The 21012-nt window shown below is 38.7% G+C and overlaps 2 protein-coding genes across 10 annotated transcripts in view; one reads left to right on the top strand and one right to left on the bottom strand.

Moving 5' to 3' along the window:
* The window catches only part of NAB1 (NGFI-A binding protein 1), a 46376-nt gene extending 29390 nt beyond the window's left edge, over positions 1–16986 (bottom strand). The window contains exons 1-3 of one of the 4 annotated variants that reach the window (XM_021076055.1): positions 16650–16939; positions 16006–16145; positions 5153–5990 (exon numbers count right to left, since the gene is read on the bottom strand). In XM_021076055.1, the coding sequence (XP_020931714.1) occupies positions 5153–5990; positions 16006–16091 (924 nt within the window). In that variant the 5' untranslated portion in view covers positions 16092–16145; positions 16650–16939. Of the gene's footprint in view, positions 1–5152; positions 5991–16005; positions 16146–16649 lie in introns of those variants that run through there. The other 3 variants (XM_021076057.1, XM_021076058.1, XM_021076056.1) reach the window with 3 other exon arrangements.
* NEMP2 (nuclear envelope integral membrane protein 2) overlaps positions 1–21012 on the top strand; it is a 402284-nt gene that overhangs the window by 247726 nt on the left and 133546 nt on the right. Inside the window, exon 1 of one of the 6 annotated variants that reach the window (XR_002339400.1) lies at positions 16300–16641. The exons of 3 other annotated variants lie outside the window; for them this stretch is intronic. The gene's annotated coding sequence lies outside the window, so the exon portion shown is untranslated. Of the gene's footprint in view, positions 1–16299; positions 16642–17364; positions 17380–21012 lie in introns of those variants that run through there. 2 more of the 6 variants (XM_021076064.1, XM_021076066.1) reach the window with 2 other exon arrangements.

Raw genomic sequence — 21012 nt, 5'->3', positions numbered from 1 at the left:
TGTTGGACTTCTCTGAAACCCTCAGCCTTGCCTTCTCAACATTATAGTGGAAACTGACCTAAGCTGGCATCTTCATGTATCGTATGGGTGTAGGTCCTTTTCCTGGTAACCTGCTTAGGACTCTAGTTCCTACAGAATCTCCACTAGGTCTACAACTTACCCACTGACTCCACATGCCCCTTCTTCTTCTTCCTATCTTTGAGTTCCAGACCTCTCTGGATGTAAGTTGCTATCTGCTGACAAATATCCTGTAATGCCAAGTTGTCTATGTGCTTATATTTCTGAATATTACAAGCTCCTACATTCTCCATGGCCTTGCTATTCTCAACTTTCAGTTTCTCTCTCCTCTTCCATTCATTGCTTTAATAAATCTGATGCACAACACTTATCTAGTTTATCACACACTGTGCCATTACATCTTTAGACCAATGGAACTCTGCCTGCCTGGACTTCTTTCTAGTACTGCTTCTAGGTTTGTCCCTTAGCAACTGCCCCACACCAATAGTTAGTGTGGTTCTAGGTCTTAGCCCCTCACACTGTCTTCATGGTCTGACTCCTATGAACTAGGCCATACCTAGCCATGTCCTAAGACCATCACTGATTCTTTAGCTTAAAAAGTGTTTATAATGATTCGTTCTATAATTCTTTACTGTTAAGTGTACAGTACATTTGGAAACAAGTATAAAAATGCATGCAAGAATGATAATTTTATATACTTGCAAGTTGCAAATTTTTTTAAGTATAACTTCTTTTTTTTGTTTTTTTTTTTTGTCTTTTTAGGCCGCACCCATGGCATCCGGAGCTTCCCAGGCTAGGGGTTGAATTGGAGCTGTAGCTGTAGCTGCTGGTCTACACCACGGCCACAGCAACAGTGACGCGGGATCCGAGCCACGTCTGTGACCTCCACCACAGCTCACAGCAATGCCAGCTCCTTAACCCACTGAGCAAGGCCAGGGATCGAACACACGTCCTCATGCATACTAGTCAGGTTCGTTAACCACCGAGTCATGACAGAACTCCTAAGTATAACTTCTTGATTTTCATCCACTAGTGACCTACTTACATGTGTTGAATGATTAATTTAAAAAAATACTGTCCACAGAGTTGTATGAAGAAAACTCTGAGAAATACTACCAAAAGTTAATTAAGAATAAGTCATAAATTTATATTTATTTGGAAACTGAGGACAAACTAGTAACATTATACTTTATTTAATCTTAGGAATTTAGAAAAACTCAAAAATCTTTCTATTTATGTATTTATTTATTTATTTATTTTCTGTCTGCACCTGCAGCATGTGGAAGTTCCCAAGCCAGGGGCTGAACCTGCACCTTAGCAAGGACCCAAGCCACTGCACTGACAATGCCAGATCCTTACCCTGCTGAGCCACAAGGGAACTCCTCTTTCTCTCATTTTAAATAGTCAAATGAAAAAATGTGAAATTAACAGAAAACGTAAAAGGTACATTTTAATTCCCTCAAGATTTCATAATTTCCACCAAATTCTTGGATGGTTACTAGTTTTTAGAAGGCATCCTGATTCATAAACTTCTATCCTAAACTGTATTATTGGACCAGATTAACATACTTGAGTTACAAATAATAAGTGGTCTAAGTTTCGAAAACACAAACCACATTTTCCAAAGCCCCCACCCCCATATCTCAGCCTACTAGCATTCATTTTGAGTGTTCCCTTATTTTAGGAAACCCACAATGGTCTCACTAGTTAAATACCAACTGCGCCTTTTTATCCAAAGAAGCAAAAAGCCCCTTAGCAAAACTCAAGTGTGAAATAATTCGCTTTGGATTTTTTTAAAGTAGGTTAGAAATTTTTTTTTTTTTGAGCTTGGGTTTATTAAAGTCATCTCTTCAACATATTTTTGCTTTAATAAAAAGTCATCTCTTTAACATATTTTTGCTTTAATAAAAATACAGGTCTTTTGACTCAACTTTGTGTTTCATCAGCTATGTTTTAAAAATTATACGAAAACTGGATTAAATCATGAAACTAAAACTGCCAAGATGTTTTGCCCTTTGTTTCCTATTAAATGACAACCATGACAGCCTTTTGGTAGATACCTCTACTTTTAGTAGATACCTCTAGATCTACTCACAATTTCTTGTGAGTCCTTTATTGTATGGCAACGATAATACATAACAATTACAAAAGGATATGCTCAAAACAGATCAAACCACAGAAGCCCTGTGACTAATTTTTCTAACTAATTCTCTGATATTAAGCGCCAGTATCTATTCATTTCCAAAATAAGTTATTTCAAAATATCAGATGGTGAAATTGCTGAAAATAAGATTAATATACAAAAATCAGCCAGTGATTAGTAATTTCAAAAACATGGAAAAAACTTTAATTATATCTCCTTTATATCTTACACATTTGTCTATATAAGTAAAATAAATTTATGATATAGACATTTGATATATATAATATATAGTATTTGACCTAACAAGAAATGTTCAAAACCTATGAATAAAGAACTAAAAAACTACTGAGGAATATTTTTTAAAAAATCTAAGTAAACACATACACTATATGGGAGTTTTCATTATTGTAAATATGTCGACTTTTCCAAATTAATTTATTAATTAAACTTTAAGGAATTTCTAATTAAAACACCAACAGAAATTTGTGGGAAATTTTGACAAATGCATTAAAAATTTCATTTGGAAGGAGAAATGCATAAGATTTCCTAAGAAAAACAAAAGCTGCAAAAGAGTATGGAAGGGGCACTTGCCTGTCCAGATACTGAAATGTATTACTTAGCTACAGTAATTAAAGTAAATCTATACTGGTGAAGGAATAAAAAATTAGACCAATGAAATCAAATAGGATAAGCTCAATGAATATTACTACATAAAATTAAACTTCCACATGGCAACCAGTCTGAAAGGTCAAAGACAAATGATAACCTGGGCAAATGTTTCCAACTTAAAAGGTTAATATCTTTAAAATATAAAAAGTTTTTACCAATATTTTAAATGTAAGACAAACAACCCCAACATTTAAAACAAAGGATGTGAATATAAAATTGGATGTCTGTTAAACATATGAAAAGGTACTTATGGAGTTCCCGTCGTGGCGCAGTGGTTAACGAATCCGACTAGGAACCATGAGGTTGCGGGTTCGGTCCCTGCCCTTGCTCAGTGGGTTAACGATCCGGCGTTGCCGTAAGCTGTGGTGTAGGTTGCAGACGCGGCTCGGATCCCGCGTTGCTGTGGCTCTGACATAGGCCGGTGGCTACAGCTCCGATTCGACCCCTAGCCTGGGAACCTCCATATGCCACGGGAGCGGCCCAAGAAATAGCAAAAAAGACAAAAAAAAAGAAAAGGTACTTATCCTCACTGTTCAAAGTTAATTTGAGCAATGAAAGTTTTTCATCCCTTAAACTGAAAAAGATTAAAAATGATAAATGCAACAATCATTAGCGAGAGCGTGTAAAAATAAGACACTTGCATATAATGATAGTGAAAAATGTTAACTGCTGCAGCTTTTTTAGAAGGTAATTTAGCAGCATTTCCTCAAATATTATATCTATATAATCTTTGCTCCTGTAACTTTAATGTTGAAATGAATTCTACAGAAAAACATGCACAAGTCTGTAAAGGTGCATACATAATAATGTCCATATCCCATCACATGTAAAATTTAAAAAATGGAAACAAGAGACATCAAAAGTGAATGGTTAATGCAATGAGATCCTGCTGCATAGCATAGGGAACTATATTTAGTCACTTGCGATGGAACATGATGGAGGATAATGTGAGAAAAAGAATGTGTGTGTGTGTGTGTGACTAGGTCACTATGCTGTACAGCAGAAATTGACAGAACATTGTAAATCAACTATAATAGAATAAAAATCTTTAAAAAGTGAATGGTTTAGATAAATAATAGCATATTCATACTGTGGAATATAATCCATAAATAAATAAGGTAGCTCTATATGTACTCACTTGAAAATATATCTAATAGTATATTATACATTGAGCATATTTTTAAGTTTAAGAAAAGAATGTGGAGAAGAGTATGTAAAATACGATCCCATGTTTATATATGTAATGAAAAGTATCTGGGCATTTACAGCTTCAATTACTTTACATCCTTCTGAAATGACTGAATACTTTTCCAATAAGTATATATCATGTTTTGCGTTAAAGTACATGTCTGGGAAAAAGATCTAATGCTACTAACATGAAATACTGCATTTGACTGAACATTTTTTTCAAGGATAATTTCCTTCTTCTAAAGGATAAATGGCTATACATTTTAGCTTTTTTAACTTTTGGAATGAATTTATTATTTGAGCATTTACTGGCTACTTAGACTCTGAGGATATAACAATAAATGAGATATTATCTCTGCCTTGAAGGATCACAAAGTATGCTGTGAGGGACAGACCAGTATAAAAATTAGAACAATAAAGTGCTAAAGTTACTGTGACAATAATGTATGTAGGGATAAAAATGGAAAGGAAAGATTATCCAACTTGGGGAAAAACATATCAGAAAAGACTTAAACTTATGCTTGACCTAATCTTAAAGGTGATGTGTCAGCCAGATAGATAATAAGAGGGGACTAAATACAAAAGATACATATGTATATACATTCTTCTACTTAAGCAAAATATTTCTGGATAGAGTGCTACAAAGATCAAATGAGACTTTTTAATGCCAAATGTCAAACTAAAACAATATTCAAAGCTATAATAATAATAATAATTCTAACATTCATCAAATATAATTTTGTTTTCCATGCTAGCTGAAAATCACTTTACTTTTTTTTTTTTTTACAAATTTTCTAAAAAAGGTTGACAAAAGTGATTTTTAAGTCAATGGTTATATTTAAAACCCCATTTTATTTCTTAATTAAAAGAGCCTTATAAATGCAGACTTCATGCTTTCATTGCTTAAATTCACTACACTGTAGTTCCTCAAGCTCAACATGTTTGAATCCAACACAAAAATACCCTAACACAATAAATATGGCCTGATTTCACAAGAGTTATATTTTGTTAACACTTAAATACTTTTAATACCACTTTCAGGGAATGTATATCCTTTGTTGAAAACTATTACCAAACTTATCTCTCAGATATATAACACATCACATACAAACGAAGAAAAACGTGGCTTTTTACCTCATGAAGTGTGAGATGTTTCCCATCCTTTCTCTTTGAGTCAAATCTGCCATATATTGCACTGTATTTTCGAATTTCCTCCTCTTTGTGTGGATCATCATCACTCATCTCAAAGATGTGACCGATCATTTTGGCCAACTTCTTATTCGTTTTTAGCAGCTCTTTCACTTCATTCAAGTCACTTTTCGGCAGCGTGGGGGCCATTCGCTCCACACACTCAGCTACAGAGAGTGCGGCAGCAGCATCCAGTGCCTCACTACTTTCTTTTGGGGAAGCAGGAGAGCCAAGGTCAGCTGGGGAGAGGCTGTGCTCACTCTCAGTGGCATGGTGGCCTTGCCAGAGTCTGGACTCACTGATACTCTGCAGAGCTAAGCTCCCCACCACGTCTGATTTCCCCTGTCCCAAGCTCTGCACGCAAGTGGTGGCAGCACACTTGGGAATTTTTAAATGAGGTTCCCGGGCATTGCTATTCCTTTCATAACTGCTACAGGATATTCCCAGCCACGTTGGTGATCCCTCTGGTAATTTATAGATGGGTATGCTACTGACAGGAAGGGATGTCAGTGGCTGATTAAAAAGGCCAGGGTTTGTAACCCAGTCTCTCAAAGCTTTCTGTAGCCTTCTAACATGAAGGGGCTTGCTAGCCATGCCCACCAGTGCCATAATTTCCAAGAATTCCTCTTCTCCAGCCTCACAGAGTTGCTGGACATCATCGCCACCTTGTTGGATGAAGGCATCAAAATAAGAAAGCAGATTGGCTTTTTGTAATATTCTATACAGCTGCAACTCCCCCAGGGTCCGGGGTAAGGCCGTGGCCATTACTGTGAATGGACTTAACCTGCAAAAGGAAGAGAGGAAATACTCATCACACTTGCTCCAAACTTCTTAAACTTATTTGTTAGACACTACAGGATTTAAGTTTGCAGTTTGGGAAGAATCAAAACAAGGAGCACTTGCATAGCAGCTGACTTTTGTTTTGTTTTATAGCCACACCCCAAGACATATGGAAGTTCCTGGGCCAGGGACTGAACCTCAGTCACAGCTGCAACCTACGTCAAAGCTGCAACAACATCAGATCCTTTAACCCATTGTGCTGGGCCAGGAACTGCAGCAACCTTAGCCTCTGCAGTCAGATGCTTAACCCACTGTGTCACGGTGCGAAATGACTATTAAAGAAGCATTTTCTCTATGCATAAGTTATTTTATTTTACTCTCCTACCAACCCTCATGGTCAGTATTCAGCTATTGTTGCTGCTTTAAAGAAGACATATAAAGGCTCAATGAAGGTAAGTAGTTTGCCCGATTATCTCATAACTGGCTAATTAGAAGTCTAGGGACTCAAACAAAAAGCTCAGAGGGCTCTATATCCCCTATTTCTGACTGTTCACTTTGCTGCTTTCATGGTGTGAACACAGAGGCAAAGTAAAAAATAATCAAATTCAGAAGGGGGTAACAAGTATATGATGCTACCATTCATGGAATACTTATTTTGTGTCAGATCATATGATAAACACTTTATATTACATTATGTCTAATCCTCACAGCAGCCCTCTGAGATGTATAGTTAGTTCCCATTTTATAAAGAAAAAGTTGCAAGATTAGTCTGGCAAGCAAAGGAAGAGAGATTTCAGTATGAACTGGAGGTGAGAACATAGAAGGTGGTATAGTTAGGAACTGAGAAAAAAGGGGGCAGGAAAAACTCACACAAGTAAATGACAGGACTTGGTGATCACTGAGGTATAAGAGATGAAAACAGTTACCATTTCTTAACCCTTTCTTTGGTTCCAAGGAAGAGAGGAGTAATAGCCAACTATGAGATCATATATGTGCGTCTGCAACAGGCATTGGGGATACAGAAAATCAGGGATGATGGGATTCCCTTTCAGACACTGGCACTTGAACATGGCACAAGACAGAATGCTTAAGTAGAACTGCCCTGAGTGCAAAATAAGACTAGAGTCTATGTGTGTTTTACGATGAAACCAGGAAGCCTGGGAGATCCCTCCAAAAAAAAAAAAAAAAAAAAAAAAAAAAAAAAAAAAAAAACAGCAAAGAGCTGAAGACAGAATCAAGGAGGTAATACTTTCAGAGTCCTAGTAAGGCAGAGACGACTGCCTTCAAAGAGACAGAACAAGACCCAGCAAAGCACTTCTTGACCCCTTAGCAGCCTTTAGAAGTTATTCACAGTTGCCTGGAGACCTCCCACATACAAAGAGGAGTTGGCCAAGTACTTCCAATTAAGAGAAACAAACAAACTTGTAATAAGTGCACCAATAGGATTTAAAGGACCCTATAACCCTCTACAGCAAAAATTACAGAAAGCCCAAAGAATACATACATCAGAGGAAACTGAAAGCTCCACTCTCAACTCAAAACAGTAAGGAACAGTTGTTAACTGGGAAATAAGGCAAGCTGAGGAATATTGGGGAACATCCCTGAAGGCCAGATCACCAAATCTGGGACTTTTGCTTTATGCCATCAACTAGAACGCTACATAAAATTCTAAGCCCAGTCATTCCCATCCAAGGAGAATGCACTTCCTTATCACAGTCCCCGCGCCAAGGACTGACTCTTGGGAAGCCCATCTCCTAGAACCTCTGCATCATCCACAACATGCTTTGGTCGACTACTAACCTACTCAAATTTTATGGCTCTTCATTTTATAAGGACATTGCCAGGTGATCGGATGACTTCCCAAAAGACATTAAAAAAAGACTGAATTTGGGCCCACTATATTTCTGCTGACAGCCAGGAAATCACTTGGGGTGCTTCTGAAAAACGTAATTTCCCAGGTCCCTGGGTTGCCTCTCAGGAGACTCTGATGATTTGGCAAATTTGGCAAACTTCACTACAAGATTCCTATTTAGTATACTCTCTGGGCACCACAAACTCCTACAGGTTTTGAGACCACTTTCATATTCATGCTTCTTCAGTTCTCTGGATAAAAACAGTCCTGCATCTTCTGAATCACTCACTGGAGGATCTGCTTTGTCCTCCCACTGCAAGGAGACTCTTTGGGGAGAGAATCTATCATCCAGCTGGACACTAACCCACAAAAACAAGCTCTTGGGGGTTACAAACACAAGTTGAAGTCTGTATTGAACAACAGTAGACCAACTGGAAGGGCTTCTGAAAAGTGTCCAAGGTAGAGAAAAGGAAACCAACTTTCCCCTCATACACCTAATGCTATATAGCTTTCAAATACAAATATAGGCTTTTAAATACAATCTTTTTTACAAGGACTGTAACCATGCAAGATTTATGGTGTTATCAACAATCTCATGACATACATTCCTCCAAATTATGGGATAAAGTAAAAATTACATGAAAAAATCTACAACAGAGTTCTTGAATCTTTCTATGAGCGATAAGAAAACAAAGACTATATGCTTGACAAACATAAAAGAGAAACTTAAGACCCAAACTTGGGTTTTATTCTTCTGAGATAAGGGAATGATTTTAGAAAATATTTTCAGCTTTTATCCTTTCTCATTTACCAAGAAAGGAAACCCCCTAGTTCCTAAGAAAGAAGTTACGATTATAATATCCCTATAAGAACTGACAGGACCAAGTGTACATTTCCAGAGTCAAGACGCCAGATGAAAGATAAATAAGTGAACTATTTAGAGTCCCAGGAGGCTTTCTAAAGGCCCACACTACTGCTGGGAAAGGAGTTTTCTCCCTAACCTTTTTGCTTTAAGAGAATGTTTCAGTTTCTTACAAAAGCCTATTGTGATAATTTAAACACCCACAATTTCATACATTAATTTGATTTAGAAGAAATTTTTTATAAGATGAGGATTTTCTCTTTTACAAACTCTATTCATACTTCAACATGGTCAAATAAATCAAAAGAAAGCTCTGATCTGCATCTCTTCAATCTGAAATATAAAAGGATCCTAATACAACACTATATAAAACAGCAAAATAGTACAGAAAATCTACTTAGTTGAAAACTCTAGTTACCTGGCCTTTTCAAAAGATGCTAGAACAACCATGCTGAGTCTGACCGTTTTATGAATTCCACAGTTAGGAGAAAATAGTTACCTATTTTTACTGCATTCAAAAGCTAAACCATGGAGTTCTGGTTGTGGCTCAGCGGTAAGGAACCCAACTAGTATCCATGAAGAGGCAGGTTTGATCCCTGACCCCGCTCAGTGGGTTAAGGATCTGGCTTTGCTGTGACCTTTAGTGTACGTCACAGACATGGCTCGGATCTGGCACTGCTGTGGTGTAGGCCGGCAGCTGCAGCTCCAAATTGACTCCTAGCCTGGGAACCTCCATATACTCTGGGTGTGGCCATAAAAAAAAGGGGGGAGGGGAGCTAAACCAAGGGTGGGCTACTACCTAAGTACTGTAAGCCTCCACGTTCACCAGCTTAAATGTTCCTCAGCTGGGTCAGTTCCAGAGGAACAGGAACTAAACAATGGATTCCTCTAAGGCCATTTGTTGTTGCTTGTTATTCACTGATCTATTTTAAATGGTAATGATTTGTTCCAGAATCTTTCAAGAAAAAAAAAAAAAAAAAATAACCTGCACTTTAGCTCCTTATGGGACAGGATCAGTCATCTGCCAGATTCAGATTATGCTAAGGAAACAAGAAGCTGGTTTGGCTCAAAAAACTTTGCTGATCACCTCCTGCTCTGTCCTCAAAACCACTACAAAGCATTTAATATGACTATGGGAAACAAAACTTCTCTGGCTTTCTTCAAGCTGGATGGGGGGATTTAGGGCAGGACAGAGGTCTTTAATACCCACAAAGGAAAAAAACTATTCCTTCAAACTCTCATCAGTCTATTCCAAGGAGCTTCAGCCTGCCCGCTGTCTTGACTCCTCATCAACACTCTTGAGTAACTACTGAGGCCTTTCTCCTTAACCTCTGAAGCTTGATATATTGGTCCTTGAAATGCTCTTCACTTGACTTTTGCTATATTATGTTACCTTCCCTTACTATATTCTAAGTGCAAGAATTCTTCAACATGTTACATTAGATCCCTTTTCTACTGTCTTTCCATATTCTCCCATGATGATTTCATCCACTCTAGGCTTCAATGTCACCTATAGTACACTGACCTCCAAATCACTGTCTGTAGCTTGGACCAGTGGTTCATGGAGTTACTGCAAAGTGCAGTATGCATACCAGGCACCAGCTAGAGTAAAAAACATGCTCCTCACACATACATATCTATTTTGCAAATAAATAAACACTACAATTTAATAAGTCATTTAAAAGTGTAATGAAATTCATAGGTATCATTGTACGTATTCTCTATCAAATACTAAAAGCAAAATTATTAATGAATACTTGTTTTTTTAACTTAAAAAGTGATCTTCATAGCTGAAAAGTTTGAGAACCATTAGCCCCAACTGTTTTTCTGACAATTCAGCATTTTAACAATCATGTGGAGATTGTCAGACATCTCAAATTTGCTAAGTCCAAATTCAATTATCTCATTTTCCTCCCTTCTTGCAGATTCCCAAATCTACTCTTCCTAATTCTTTCATTTAATTCCAGTTTCCTGGATTAATGAAAGTGCAGAGTCCATCTTCTTAAAAAGGTTTTTTAATTGAGGTATAGTTGGAGTTCCCGTCATGGCACAGTGGTTAACGAATCCGACTAGGAATCATGAGGTTGCGGGTTCGATCCCTGGCCTTGCTCAGTGGGTTAAGGATCCAGCGTTGCCGTGAGCTGTGGTGTAGGTTGCAGACACGGCTTGGATCCCGCATTGCTGTGGCTATGGCACAGGCCGGCGGCTATGGCTCCAATTTGACCCCTAGCCTGGGAACTTCCATATGCCGCAGGAGCGGCCCAAAAATGGCAAAAAAGACAAAAAAAAAAAAAAAAATTGAGGTATAGTTGATGTACAATATTATTTAAGATTCAGGGGTACAACATAATGATTCCCAATTTTTAAAGGCCACACTCCATTTATAGTTATTATAAGATATTGGCTATATTCTCTGTGCTCTACAATATATCCTTGTAGTTTATTTTATACACACTAGTGTGTACTTCTTAATCCCCTACCCCATCTTGCTCCTCCCCACTTCTCTTCTCTTACTGGTAATCATTAGTTTGTTCTCTGTATCTGTGAGTCTTATTTCTTTTTTGTTATATTCACTGTTTTATTTTTTAGATTCCACATGTAAGCGATATTACACAGTATTTGTGGGACTTATTTTACCTAGCATGATATCCTTCAATTCTGCCCATGTTGTTGCAAATGGAATATTTCATTCTTCTTAATGGCTGAATAATATTCCATTATATATATAAACCACATCTTTATCCACTCATCTATTTTTGTTTTCCTCTATCTTCCTCAAATCTACATGTCCTTAAGCCACATCACCACCCTTTTTCTTTCTCTGTCTTAAAAGCACCTAGTTCTAATTTTCCTTGCTTCTTGACCAGATTTTGAAAATAGCTTCCTCACTTTCAATACATCCCACACTGCAATACAAACTTTATCTTCCTAAATTACAGGTTGTGGCTCTTTACTCACCTATACAGATTTCCCCACTTCATGGAAAAGAAAAATCCAAACTACTCATATAGGCATCCTGTCCAGCCTCCTCTCTGGTCCCTAATCTGCCCCTATGCCCATCCTAAAAGGATACACTGGACTTCCCTCAAATGGTTCTTCATGGAAAATCAGTTAAGAATAAAGAGATGGATAAGTAAGCACACACAAACTCTATGTAAATGCTATGCTAAGTATTACACATAAGGAGTCATGGACAGGGAAGCAGCCTTACATGCTCTGCAGAACAAGTTCCTTTAGGCTATAAGCTCCCTGACAGCAGAAACTAGGTCTCATTCATCTATTCCCCTCCCTCCCTACCGATAATCCGAACAAAATGTTCACTGTAGAATAACATCTCTCCAGAGACTTCTGTTGCATGAAACCCAATGTTTGAGTCAGAATCTGATCAGCATCTCCCTTTTATATTCCAAAAGGGCTGCCCTTTGTATAAATTGGTGTCCACTCTAATAGCATGTCCTGCTACTTTACCTACATTCCTTTTCATTCTCTCAACCTCAGTACTATCTCTTATAAACCTATATGGTGGATTCCCATAAGATGGCTGTTGTTCCAAGAGAGAAAATGCTTTCCTTTTACAGGAATACATGTAGTTAGTGTTATAATATACATCATGTTAGCCTGGCCCTAACAGCAGCATTTCAAGAAGTCAATTTCAGACATGAGAGATCCTAGGTCTTTTTCCTCCTGGTTCTTACAAATTAAAATGCAGTATGTTATCCCCAAACAACAAATATCAATCTTACAAATGATCATTACATTCAAAGGGATTCATAAACACTATTCCTGAATCCTCCTCTTCATGTAGAAAATATACATGATATTGTATATGTAATACATATATATATATATACACACACACTTTTATGAGGTTTGTGGCATTCGCAGAATAGACTCCTCCAGGAGTGGGGAGAAACCAAAGGGCAAAAATCCCAGTAAAATCTGAATTATTTATGCAGAGGACTCTAAATTCCTGCCTCCCAAAAGAGTCTGGAATTTGAATTTTAAAAATTACCTAAGTTAACTGAAACATCTTACAGACTTCAATCTTGGGAACAGTTAGCTTATGAGTCATTTACAGATTTAAGGTGAATTAGTTCCATCAGATTGCTTTTGTCTAACACCTAGATGAGATCCTGTACACACTAAGGAAATGAAAGGTAGAGATGGAAAACAGCAAGGAAGGAAATAGGAAATCTGAGGACAGTGCCTACATTTAAAGCCTCTGAACTATTGCCAGGTTTGGGAGAGTGCAGCCTAAAGGTATAGGCGCCCGGGGCAGAAGGGTGCAAAGGGTACACACAGGTTGAAACTAAAAACATTTATAAAAAGTCAGAATTTGGCTTAGGGAAGGATGAGCCTTAAGCCTAGCAAGTGAATTGTTCTCATTTTTGTCCTAGTCCCAGAATTCAAGCTAGAATGATTAAATGTAGAAAGCATGGGTTATTTAAGATGGCCCAGGTATTAACTCCTGTGCATGTATTTTAGTACCAAATGATTTAACTAAGCATATTTATTAATAATCATTCAGGGATATACCTTAAGTCAAGATATTTTGGATCTTATTATTGTAATAGCCATGAATTAAACATATAGCTTCTAATGAAATAATGGTAATTTAGTTAACTTAAAATGTTCTCTCCTACTAATTTTTTTCTGAATTCTGAATGAAGCTGGAAAAAAATTCTTATAAACCTCACAAAACGTTATTACAGTACTCAATGTATAAATTTAAATTTATCAGAATTAGAAAAAAAAGAAATCAGATTAATTAATTTATTTTTTGGCCACACCTGGGGCATGTGGAAGTTTCCAGACCAGGGGTCAAACTAGCAACCTGAGCCTCTGCAGTGAGAATACCAGATCCCTGACCCACTAAGCCACAAGGAAACTCCTTATTTTGCAATTACACGATCACTGTGCATTAACTTAATTGTGATACCAACATAAAAACAGTAGTATTTCATATAATATGGCTGGAAATTCATCAATTGCCTAACAATCAAGTTTTTCAACAAACATTAAGTGCCATCTGAACATGTAGTATGCATGAAGTACATATAAATTTTATATTTTTTCCAGAAATTTTTCTTTAAAAATCATTAAATTAACATATTGTGCAAATTAAGGTGCAACCCCCTAAATACAATGTATTGAGAAATGACAAACTATTTGAAATCTTAATGGTATGTTTTAGCTGTGAGAATTCTGATGAGGATTACTATTTTTCCCAACATCAACTTCTCTAATTTCCCACTTGTTCCATTGTTAAGTTTAAGGGAGTATATTTTACTATTGTACTAGTTATTGAACATGTCAGATCAAAAAGGAAATCTGCATTTAATATAACAACTGCACTATTCTTCATTCTACTAAAAAGAATGAAAAAAGCGGTTAAAATAAAACTAAATCCAAAGCAGAGTCTAGAAACCTTATATTCTGCTTAAGTTGGCATTATTTATTACTTATTTTTAATAAACACCACATGAAATATGCATAATAAGATAATTATACATAAGCAGGATCTTAACCTGTTTAAAACATATTATACAATGGTTATTTCCATGAAAGTAACACAAAATATAGCATGCTCCTGCGGTATCCAAAATACAGCTTTACATTTAAATGTAAATTGTACATATTTTTTATTTCCAATAATGCACATAAATAGCACCAACAAAAACAACTAGACTTATTAAATGGATTAGATGAAACCCAAGTCTTAGGACAGAGTCTAGGTCAACAGACACAAAAACCTGACATACTCTGTTCCATGAAACCATCTTTTACTCTAAATTTTTCAAAGGTCTCCCCCACTTTGTCATACATTATAATTACTTCTTTCAAGGCATCCATGGCACAAACAGCTAAAATCCTTAATAATAAATCAGTATGTTCTTAAAGTGTGATCAAAAGAAAATATCTAATGCTTTAACTGATTCTCTAAATAACAATAAGAAGAATGAAAATCTATTAACTTTTCTACAGGGCAATGGATGTTATTTACTAGTCAACAACAAAAAAATAATTAGTTTAGCTGAGACTATTCAATTTTAATAATTCTTGAATAAGATGTAGTCACTAGACATTAAATCATTTATTAGATATATAAGCTCACTAAATTTCCTTGTATCACCTATTCCTAAGGATTTCTGTCATCTTCATTACATTCACAATTAGCAGGCAGAATGAAATAAAATAAAAATCTACAATGCCTCAATGTTTTTATTATTACTGATTTATTCTCATATAACAGGAAATCACCAGAGCCACAGAAAACGAAATTTTTCTTATATCAGGTTTGGCATATTAACTTTTGTGCAAGATGCTAAAAATAATAAAATTAAAACAAGAAAACTTCCAATGGTTCCTTGACATTTTCTCTCAAAACTTGATTTTCCAACAATACTCAAATAGGAATAAAGAAGGCTGACCTTGTCAGATATGTATAAACTCTCAAGAGAACACTTACATGCAAGATAATACCTATAAGGACAGCATAATTTAAAAAACTTAATGAAAGGCAACATTAAATGTTTCAAATACCCGAAATGGAAGGGGAAAAGATACCCCTGAATCTAAGAACCACTTTTAGTGGCACACAGATTAGACTACAAACAACTTTTTAGGTCTTTGAGAAAATACCGGTCTCCACCCAAAACAGAGAAAGTAAATCCTATGCATTCTCTCTTCCAATATTTCTTCTTAAAACCCACAGATATTATGACATGTCAAAATTTGGTATGTTTTACAGGGGTAATTTTTCACAGAAGTGAAAATCTAAGAAGGCATTTCAGTGTGTGCACACACTTGTCTAACAAAACAGCCTAGCATTTCCTACGTGACTAATCTTTTTAAAATTCAGTTCCTCTGTTCCTATGCAATCTAATATTATCTATTAAAACTGCCAAAATATTTTTAAACTCCGTCTGAGAATTTCCCTCTCAGCTTCTGATCTTTGCACTCCTTTAAGCTTGCAGACATGTTACTGACAAACCAACTGGTAGTGACAGGTTATTCCGAATCAAGATGAAATTTTAAATTGACAGCTACCCCCAATTTTGCCATGCCTTCCGGATCCTCCCGGAATGAGGAATAAGTATATGCAAGTCAAAGATTCCTACTGGTCACATGCTGCAAAACTTGATCTGCGGAACCTATTCATATTCCAATTCAATTATCTTTTCCCTCAAGATCTTAACATTTAGGCTCACTAGAAGTCTCGTTTCCTATCTTAAGCCTTGTGAACCCTGAGGCTGCAGCCCATAAGCATTTGACTGCACTTTCTCCAGGAATAAAGTCACACACCTCTGCATCCAAGGCTTGTATGTCCCACATGTGTTTGCAAATTCCACACTCGGCCTTAGCGAGCACAATGAGTCTCTCGCTTCCATTGCACCTCGGTGCCAAGTTTCTGTAAGCCACTTCCAAGCAAAACTCTCCTTCCGCTTTAAAAAAAAAAAAAAAAACTACATTCCGAAGGAGAAGATCCCCAGAACGAAAAATAAGACTGTAGAGCAACACTTTTATAAAGTAAACAAACCAACAAAAAGATTCTGCCCCTGGCTGCAAAACTCTGGGGTGGGCGCGCGCACCACCACGCACAACACACTACGCAACCCCACCACTGCTCCGCGCCACGCGCGACGGCCCAGCCGAGTCAGGAGAATGGACGATGCGCCCCCGGCTTTCAAGCAGGAGAACGTACTAGTCGGGCCACTGCCTTGCTAGCCTTCTTCCCGCTGCCCCTGCGCACCGAATTTCTCCGGGAATCACCCACAGGAGCCCGATGCTGCCGACTCCTTCCGGCGGCAGCCGCTCAGGGCCCGCCGCCCTGGATGCCCGCCCCCCAAGTGCTGGCGCGGCCCGAAGACTCCATCGCCCCAAGTTCGCCCGCGGCCGCACGAGCGCGAACGCTTCACGCAGTAGGCGGACAGCGAGTTGGTACGTACTCGGCCAGCGGCTGCAGCGGTCTTGGCGCGCTCTCCCCCAAGGACGCCTCAGCCCTAACTCCGAAGTGACGGCCCCCGGTTCTCTCTCCTCAGTCGGCAGCGGCGGCCGGGACGCCCCCGCTCCCATCGAGGGGGGAAGGGAAGGTGGTGGGCGCGCTCTCCCTGCTCCCCCCCACCGCCAGCTCGGGCCCGCCGCTCCTTCCCGCCCGCCAGCCCCGACGGCACTCGCTCGGCCGCGGTGGTGGCGGCGGCTCCTCCCGGCTCGGGCGCGCGGGCGGCGGCGGCGGCGGCGGCGCCTCCCCCACCACGTCCTCCCCCTTCCCCTCCCCGCGCTGCACCCACCCCCTCCCCCGCCCGCCTCCGCCACCTCCACCCCCCGCGCGCTGTCACATTGGGAGATTCCGCTCTTGCTACATTCGCCGCTCCGACTCCCGCCCACGCGCGGCCGAGTGACGCAGATCCCGGCGTGGGCCGCCGCAGGGCGGGGGCGGGGGCGGCGGCCGCCGGGCCGGGCTCGGCCTCTTCCCGCCGCCCCCTCCGCGGAATCCGGAGGGCGGCCCATTCGCACGGCAGCTGGGAGGAACCAAGTGGGCGCCCGGGAGGGGGCGGCTCCCGCGAGTCCTGCTTCGGGCTGGGGGAGGGGGCGGGAAGGAGGAAAACGGGGGTGGCGGGCGGGAGGGAGGAGACGCCGCCTCGGGCCTGCTCTCCAGCTGCCGAGCGAAATGGGAAGGTTTGCAATTAAAAAAGAATTTTTTTTTTTTTTAAAGTGTGAGGTTCCCAATATAGTATTTCAAAGAGCACGCCCAGCCAAATCCATATCTCCGGGGAGGCTGACTTTAAAAAAAAACATAGCACGCTCAGCCCACTAATCTGGGCGCCGGGCTCGCCCCAGCCCACTCCGGCTAAAGGTTGATGGGCCAGGTGCGCCCCTTGCCCAGCCGGCCCTGGCGTCCTGCCGGAAGTTGGCCGCGACCGCACAGAGGGGGGAACGGCAGGTGCGCGACGCTGGGAAAAAAAACTGGCAGTTCTAGAGAATCTCTGCCCGCCCTTCTTGCCCCCTCCCCACCCCCACCACCGGCCTGGCAAAAGGAGGAGGGGAGAAATGGGAACCGACAAACCCGAAGTGCAGCTTTGACAACTGTCTTGCTTGCTGGGTGACTTAATGCCAGCCTTCTCAACCCTCCTGAAAACCTGCCAGTTATTTTACTGGTTAATATTTTCTATTTCCATGGTGTAAAAATCCGACGGCTCTGAAACAGTCCTGGGGTGTGTTAAAATAGATTTCCCCAGGCAGCTATAGAATTTTGGGGTTTGGTTTGCATGAACTTTTTAAAACCAAAGTAAGTATTACACATTTCCAAAAATGTACTTAAACTGTTGCCAAAAAATGTGGAAATTTGTTTTAGAGACTATTTTTCCTTTGCAAAAACGAGTAAAGGAAAGAATTCCTCGAATTTTAGCATTGTATTCTTGAAGGCTAGAGAATATTTAGTAAATATAAAATTACTGCAAATACAGGTAAAATTCCGTTTTAATATCTATATAAAAATCCAGTTTTATAAAAGGCCATTCCCACATCCTGGCTGGCCTCCCAGAGTGTGCCTACTTTCCTGATGGGGGATACAAGGCATTCTTTGAAATGGGAAATTCTTCATACCACATCTTTATGTTGCAGCAATGGACTGGATGATAGCATTGAAAGAAAAAGACCTTGTAAAAATACTGAACCTTTCTTTTATTTTTTGAAAAACACGTTATAGGAATGAGTAATGCCACAGTGGAGTGCGTATAATTAAACCCGTTTCTTCCATATTAGTGAAAAGGTCTGTCTGGGATAGTTGTATTGATATTGCATGTGAATAAGCGTGCTCATATGAATTTTTCTTCAGCTGAAGAATCTCTCCTAGAAGTGTGTCTTAGCCTAATTGTCTCAATTTTGCAATTGTGGACCCTGTTCTACTAAAAAGAAAGTTAACTTAGGTTGTTATAAAATAAAAACACCTTCTTGGGAAGATAAAGGTTAGCAAATGTTCAAGTGAACAAAAGAAATCTGCAAAATTCTTTTTTCCAGTTCCTCTCTGGAATCCTGATGTTTTACAAACATTTTTGGTTCTGAACAGCTAGAGAAAACTACTTTTCTTCCATGAAGATGTACAGTCAGTGATTCACAAGTCATGAAATGAGTAGTCTTATCTGGACTGTTGAGTCTCCCAAGTAGAATTGTTTCCAGAGTTGGAAGAAATGACATTAAATTCTCTTCCCAAACTTGTGTACCTCTGGCCAGCACTGAACATGATGCTGAAAAGAAAATGTGTTAGGGCAGATACTTTTTCTTCTGACTTGTAACTGGTTATTTCCACAGTTAAATATTGAAATTTCTCCTTATTTGTTTTCTGAGCACATTTAGATAGTATATTCTTCCTGCATTAAGAATGGCATTTCTGGCCCACTTTGCATTGCTTTAAACACCCTTGTTGCCAGAGGAAAGGGTGGGAGGAAGGAAAATGAATGAAAGATAAAATTTTAAGCTTTTTAACATCCAGTTCTATATGTCTGTATGACAACACTATAGATAATATGGCTGCTCAAAAAGAGAATTGAGACATTGACCTATATATGAGACAACTTGAATAAAGAAGCATTGATTCTTATTTACTTCCTTACCAGTTACTGTCATCACCAATGCCACCCTTAAACACTCCCTCCCATATAATACACACACACAGTTTCTCCCATTCCTAGACCCTGGTGGTTTGTTAAGGAAAAACATTCCATCCTGTAAGATAACAATTATGGTTTCTGATTATTCTATAATACTTTCCATCCCATAAGTATGTCTTACACTTTCTTGAAATCAGTAAATGTATGTTTAAGAGGATCTTTAAAAAATTATTACAAATACTTTGATGATTAGCATATTTGCAAAAAGGCAATTTTGGACAAAAAAAAATTTTCCACACTACGAAAATAAAAATAAAATTTTTAGTAAAAAAAATATAATTTAGAAAGTTGGTAGTATTCTGACATTAGAGTGAAAATTTCCCTGGAAGAGCATTAATTTATTACTTTTAGAAAGATTTCTTTAAAATGCTTCAGTGATTCAAAACAAAAGAACAAATAACAGATTTTAAATGTTCTTAGAGGAAAGAAGGAATAACATTATGGTTTATGATCTACAATATCTAAGATACGGTATAATTTTATCCTCTGGTTCTCCTATTGTTGCCTCAGAACAATTCCATACCTGAAGAATTTTCCACTCTATGTGCTGGTGACCCTACATTTAACTGAGTCATGTGTAATATTCATTTTATTAGAAATAAAATTAAAATGTCCCTTATTTTGCAATATGAACTTTAAAGTTTTGGATGTGTATTATAGATTGAATAGATTTTTAGTGTATGGAGATTGGAATAGTTTTAAATATGTAGAGATTATGTACAGGTTTCTTAAAGACATGCTAATAGGAATGTATATAACTGATCAAGAGCCATGACTTTAAAAACACTCTTCTGAAAAAAGAAACAAATTATCACACATTGCATATTTTGGAGTTCATTTGACTTTTTAAATTAATTAATTAATTTTTTTAGAGTCACACCTGGAGTATGTGGAAGTTCCCCAGGCTAGGGATCAAATCAGAGCTGCAGCTGCCAGCTTGTGCCACAGTCCCAGCAATGCCATAGTAGCCATTTCGGCAACCTACACCACAGCTCACAAAAATGCTGGATCCTTAACCCACTGAGTAGGGCCAGGGATCAAACCCACATCCTCATGGATACTTGTGGAATTTGTTACCACTGAGCCACAACAGGAATGCCAACTTTATTTTTTTATTAAGGCATGGTTGATTTAAAGTGTTGTGGCAATTTCTGCTATACAGCAAAGTGACCCAGTCATACATATATATATACATTCCTTTTCTTATATTATCATCCATCGTGGACCCAAGGGATTAGATATAGGACCTCATTAGCTATCCATTCTAAATGTAACAGTCTGCATTTACTAACCCCAAACTCCCAGTCCATTTCACTCCCTCCCTCCTCCCCCTTGACAACAAATCTGTTCTCTATGTCCGTGAGTCTGTTTCTGTTTTGTAGAGAGGTTCCATTTGTGCCATGTTTTAGATTCCACATATGTGATATCATGGTATTTGTCCTCTTTCTCCTTTACTGCACTTAGTATGATAATCTCTAGCTGCATCCATGCTGCTCTGAATGGCATTATTTTGTTCTTTTTACGGCTAAGTAATATTCCATAGTATACACATACCACATCTTCTTAACCCATTCATCTGTCGATGGATATTAACGTTGCTTCCATGTCTTGGCTATTGTGAATAGTGCTGCAATGAACAGAA

The sequence above is a fragment of the Sus scrofa genome, chromosome 15 (assembly GCF_000003025.6).
Source record: "Sus scrofa isolate TJ Tabasco breed Duroc chromosome 15, Sscrofa11.1, whole genome shotgun sequence".
NCBI classification, from domain to species: Eukaryota; Metazoa; Chordata; class Mammalia; order Artiodactyla; family Suidae; genus Sus; species Sus scrofa.
This window is presented reverse-complemented; position numbering and strand designations above follow the sequence as displayed.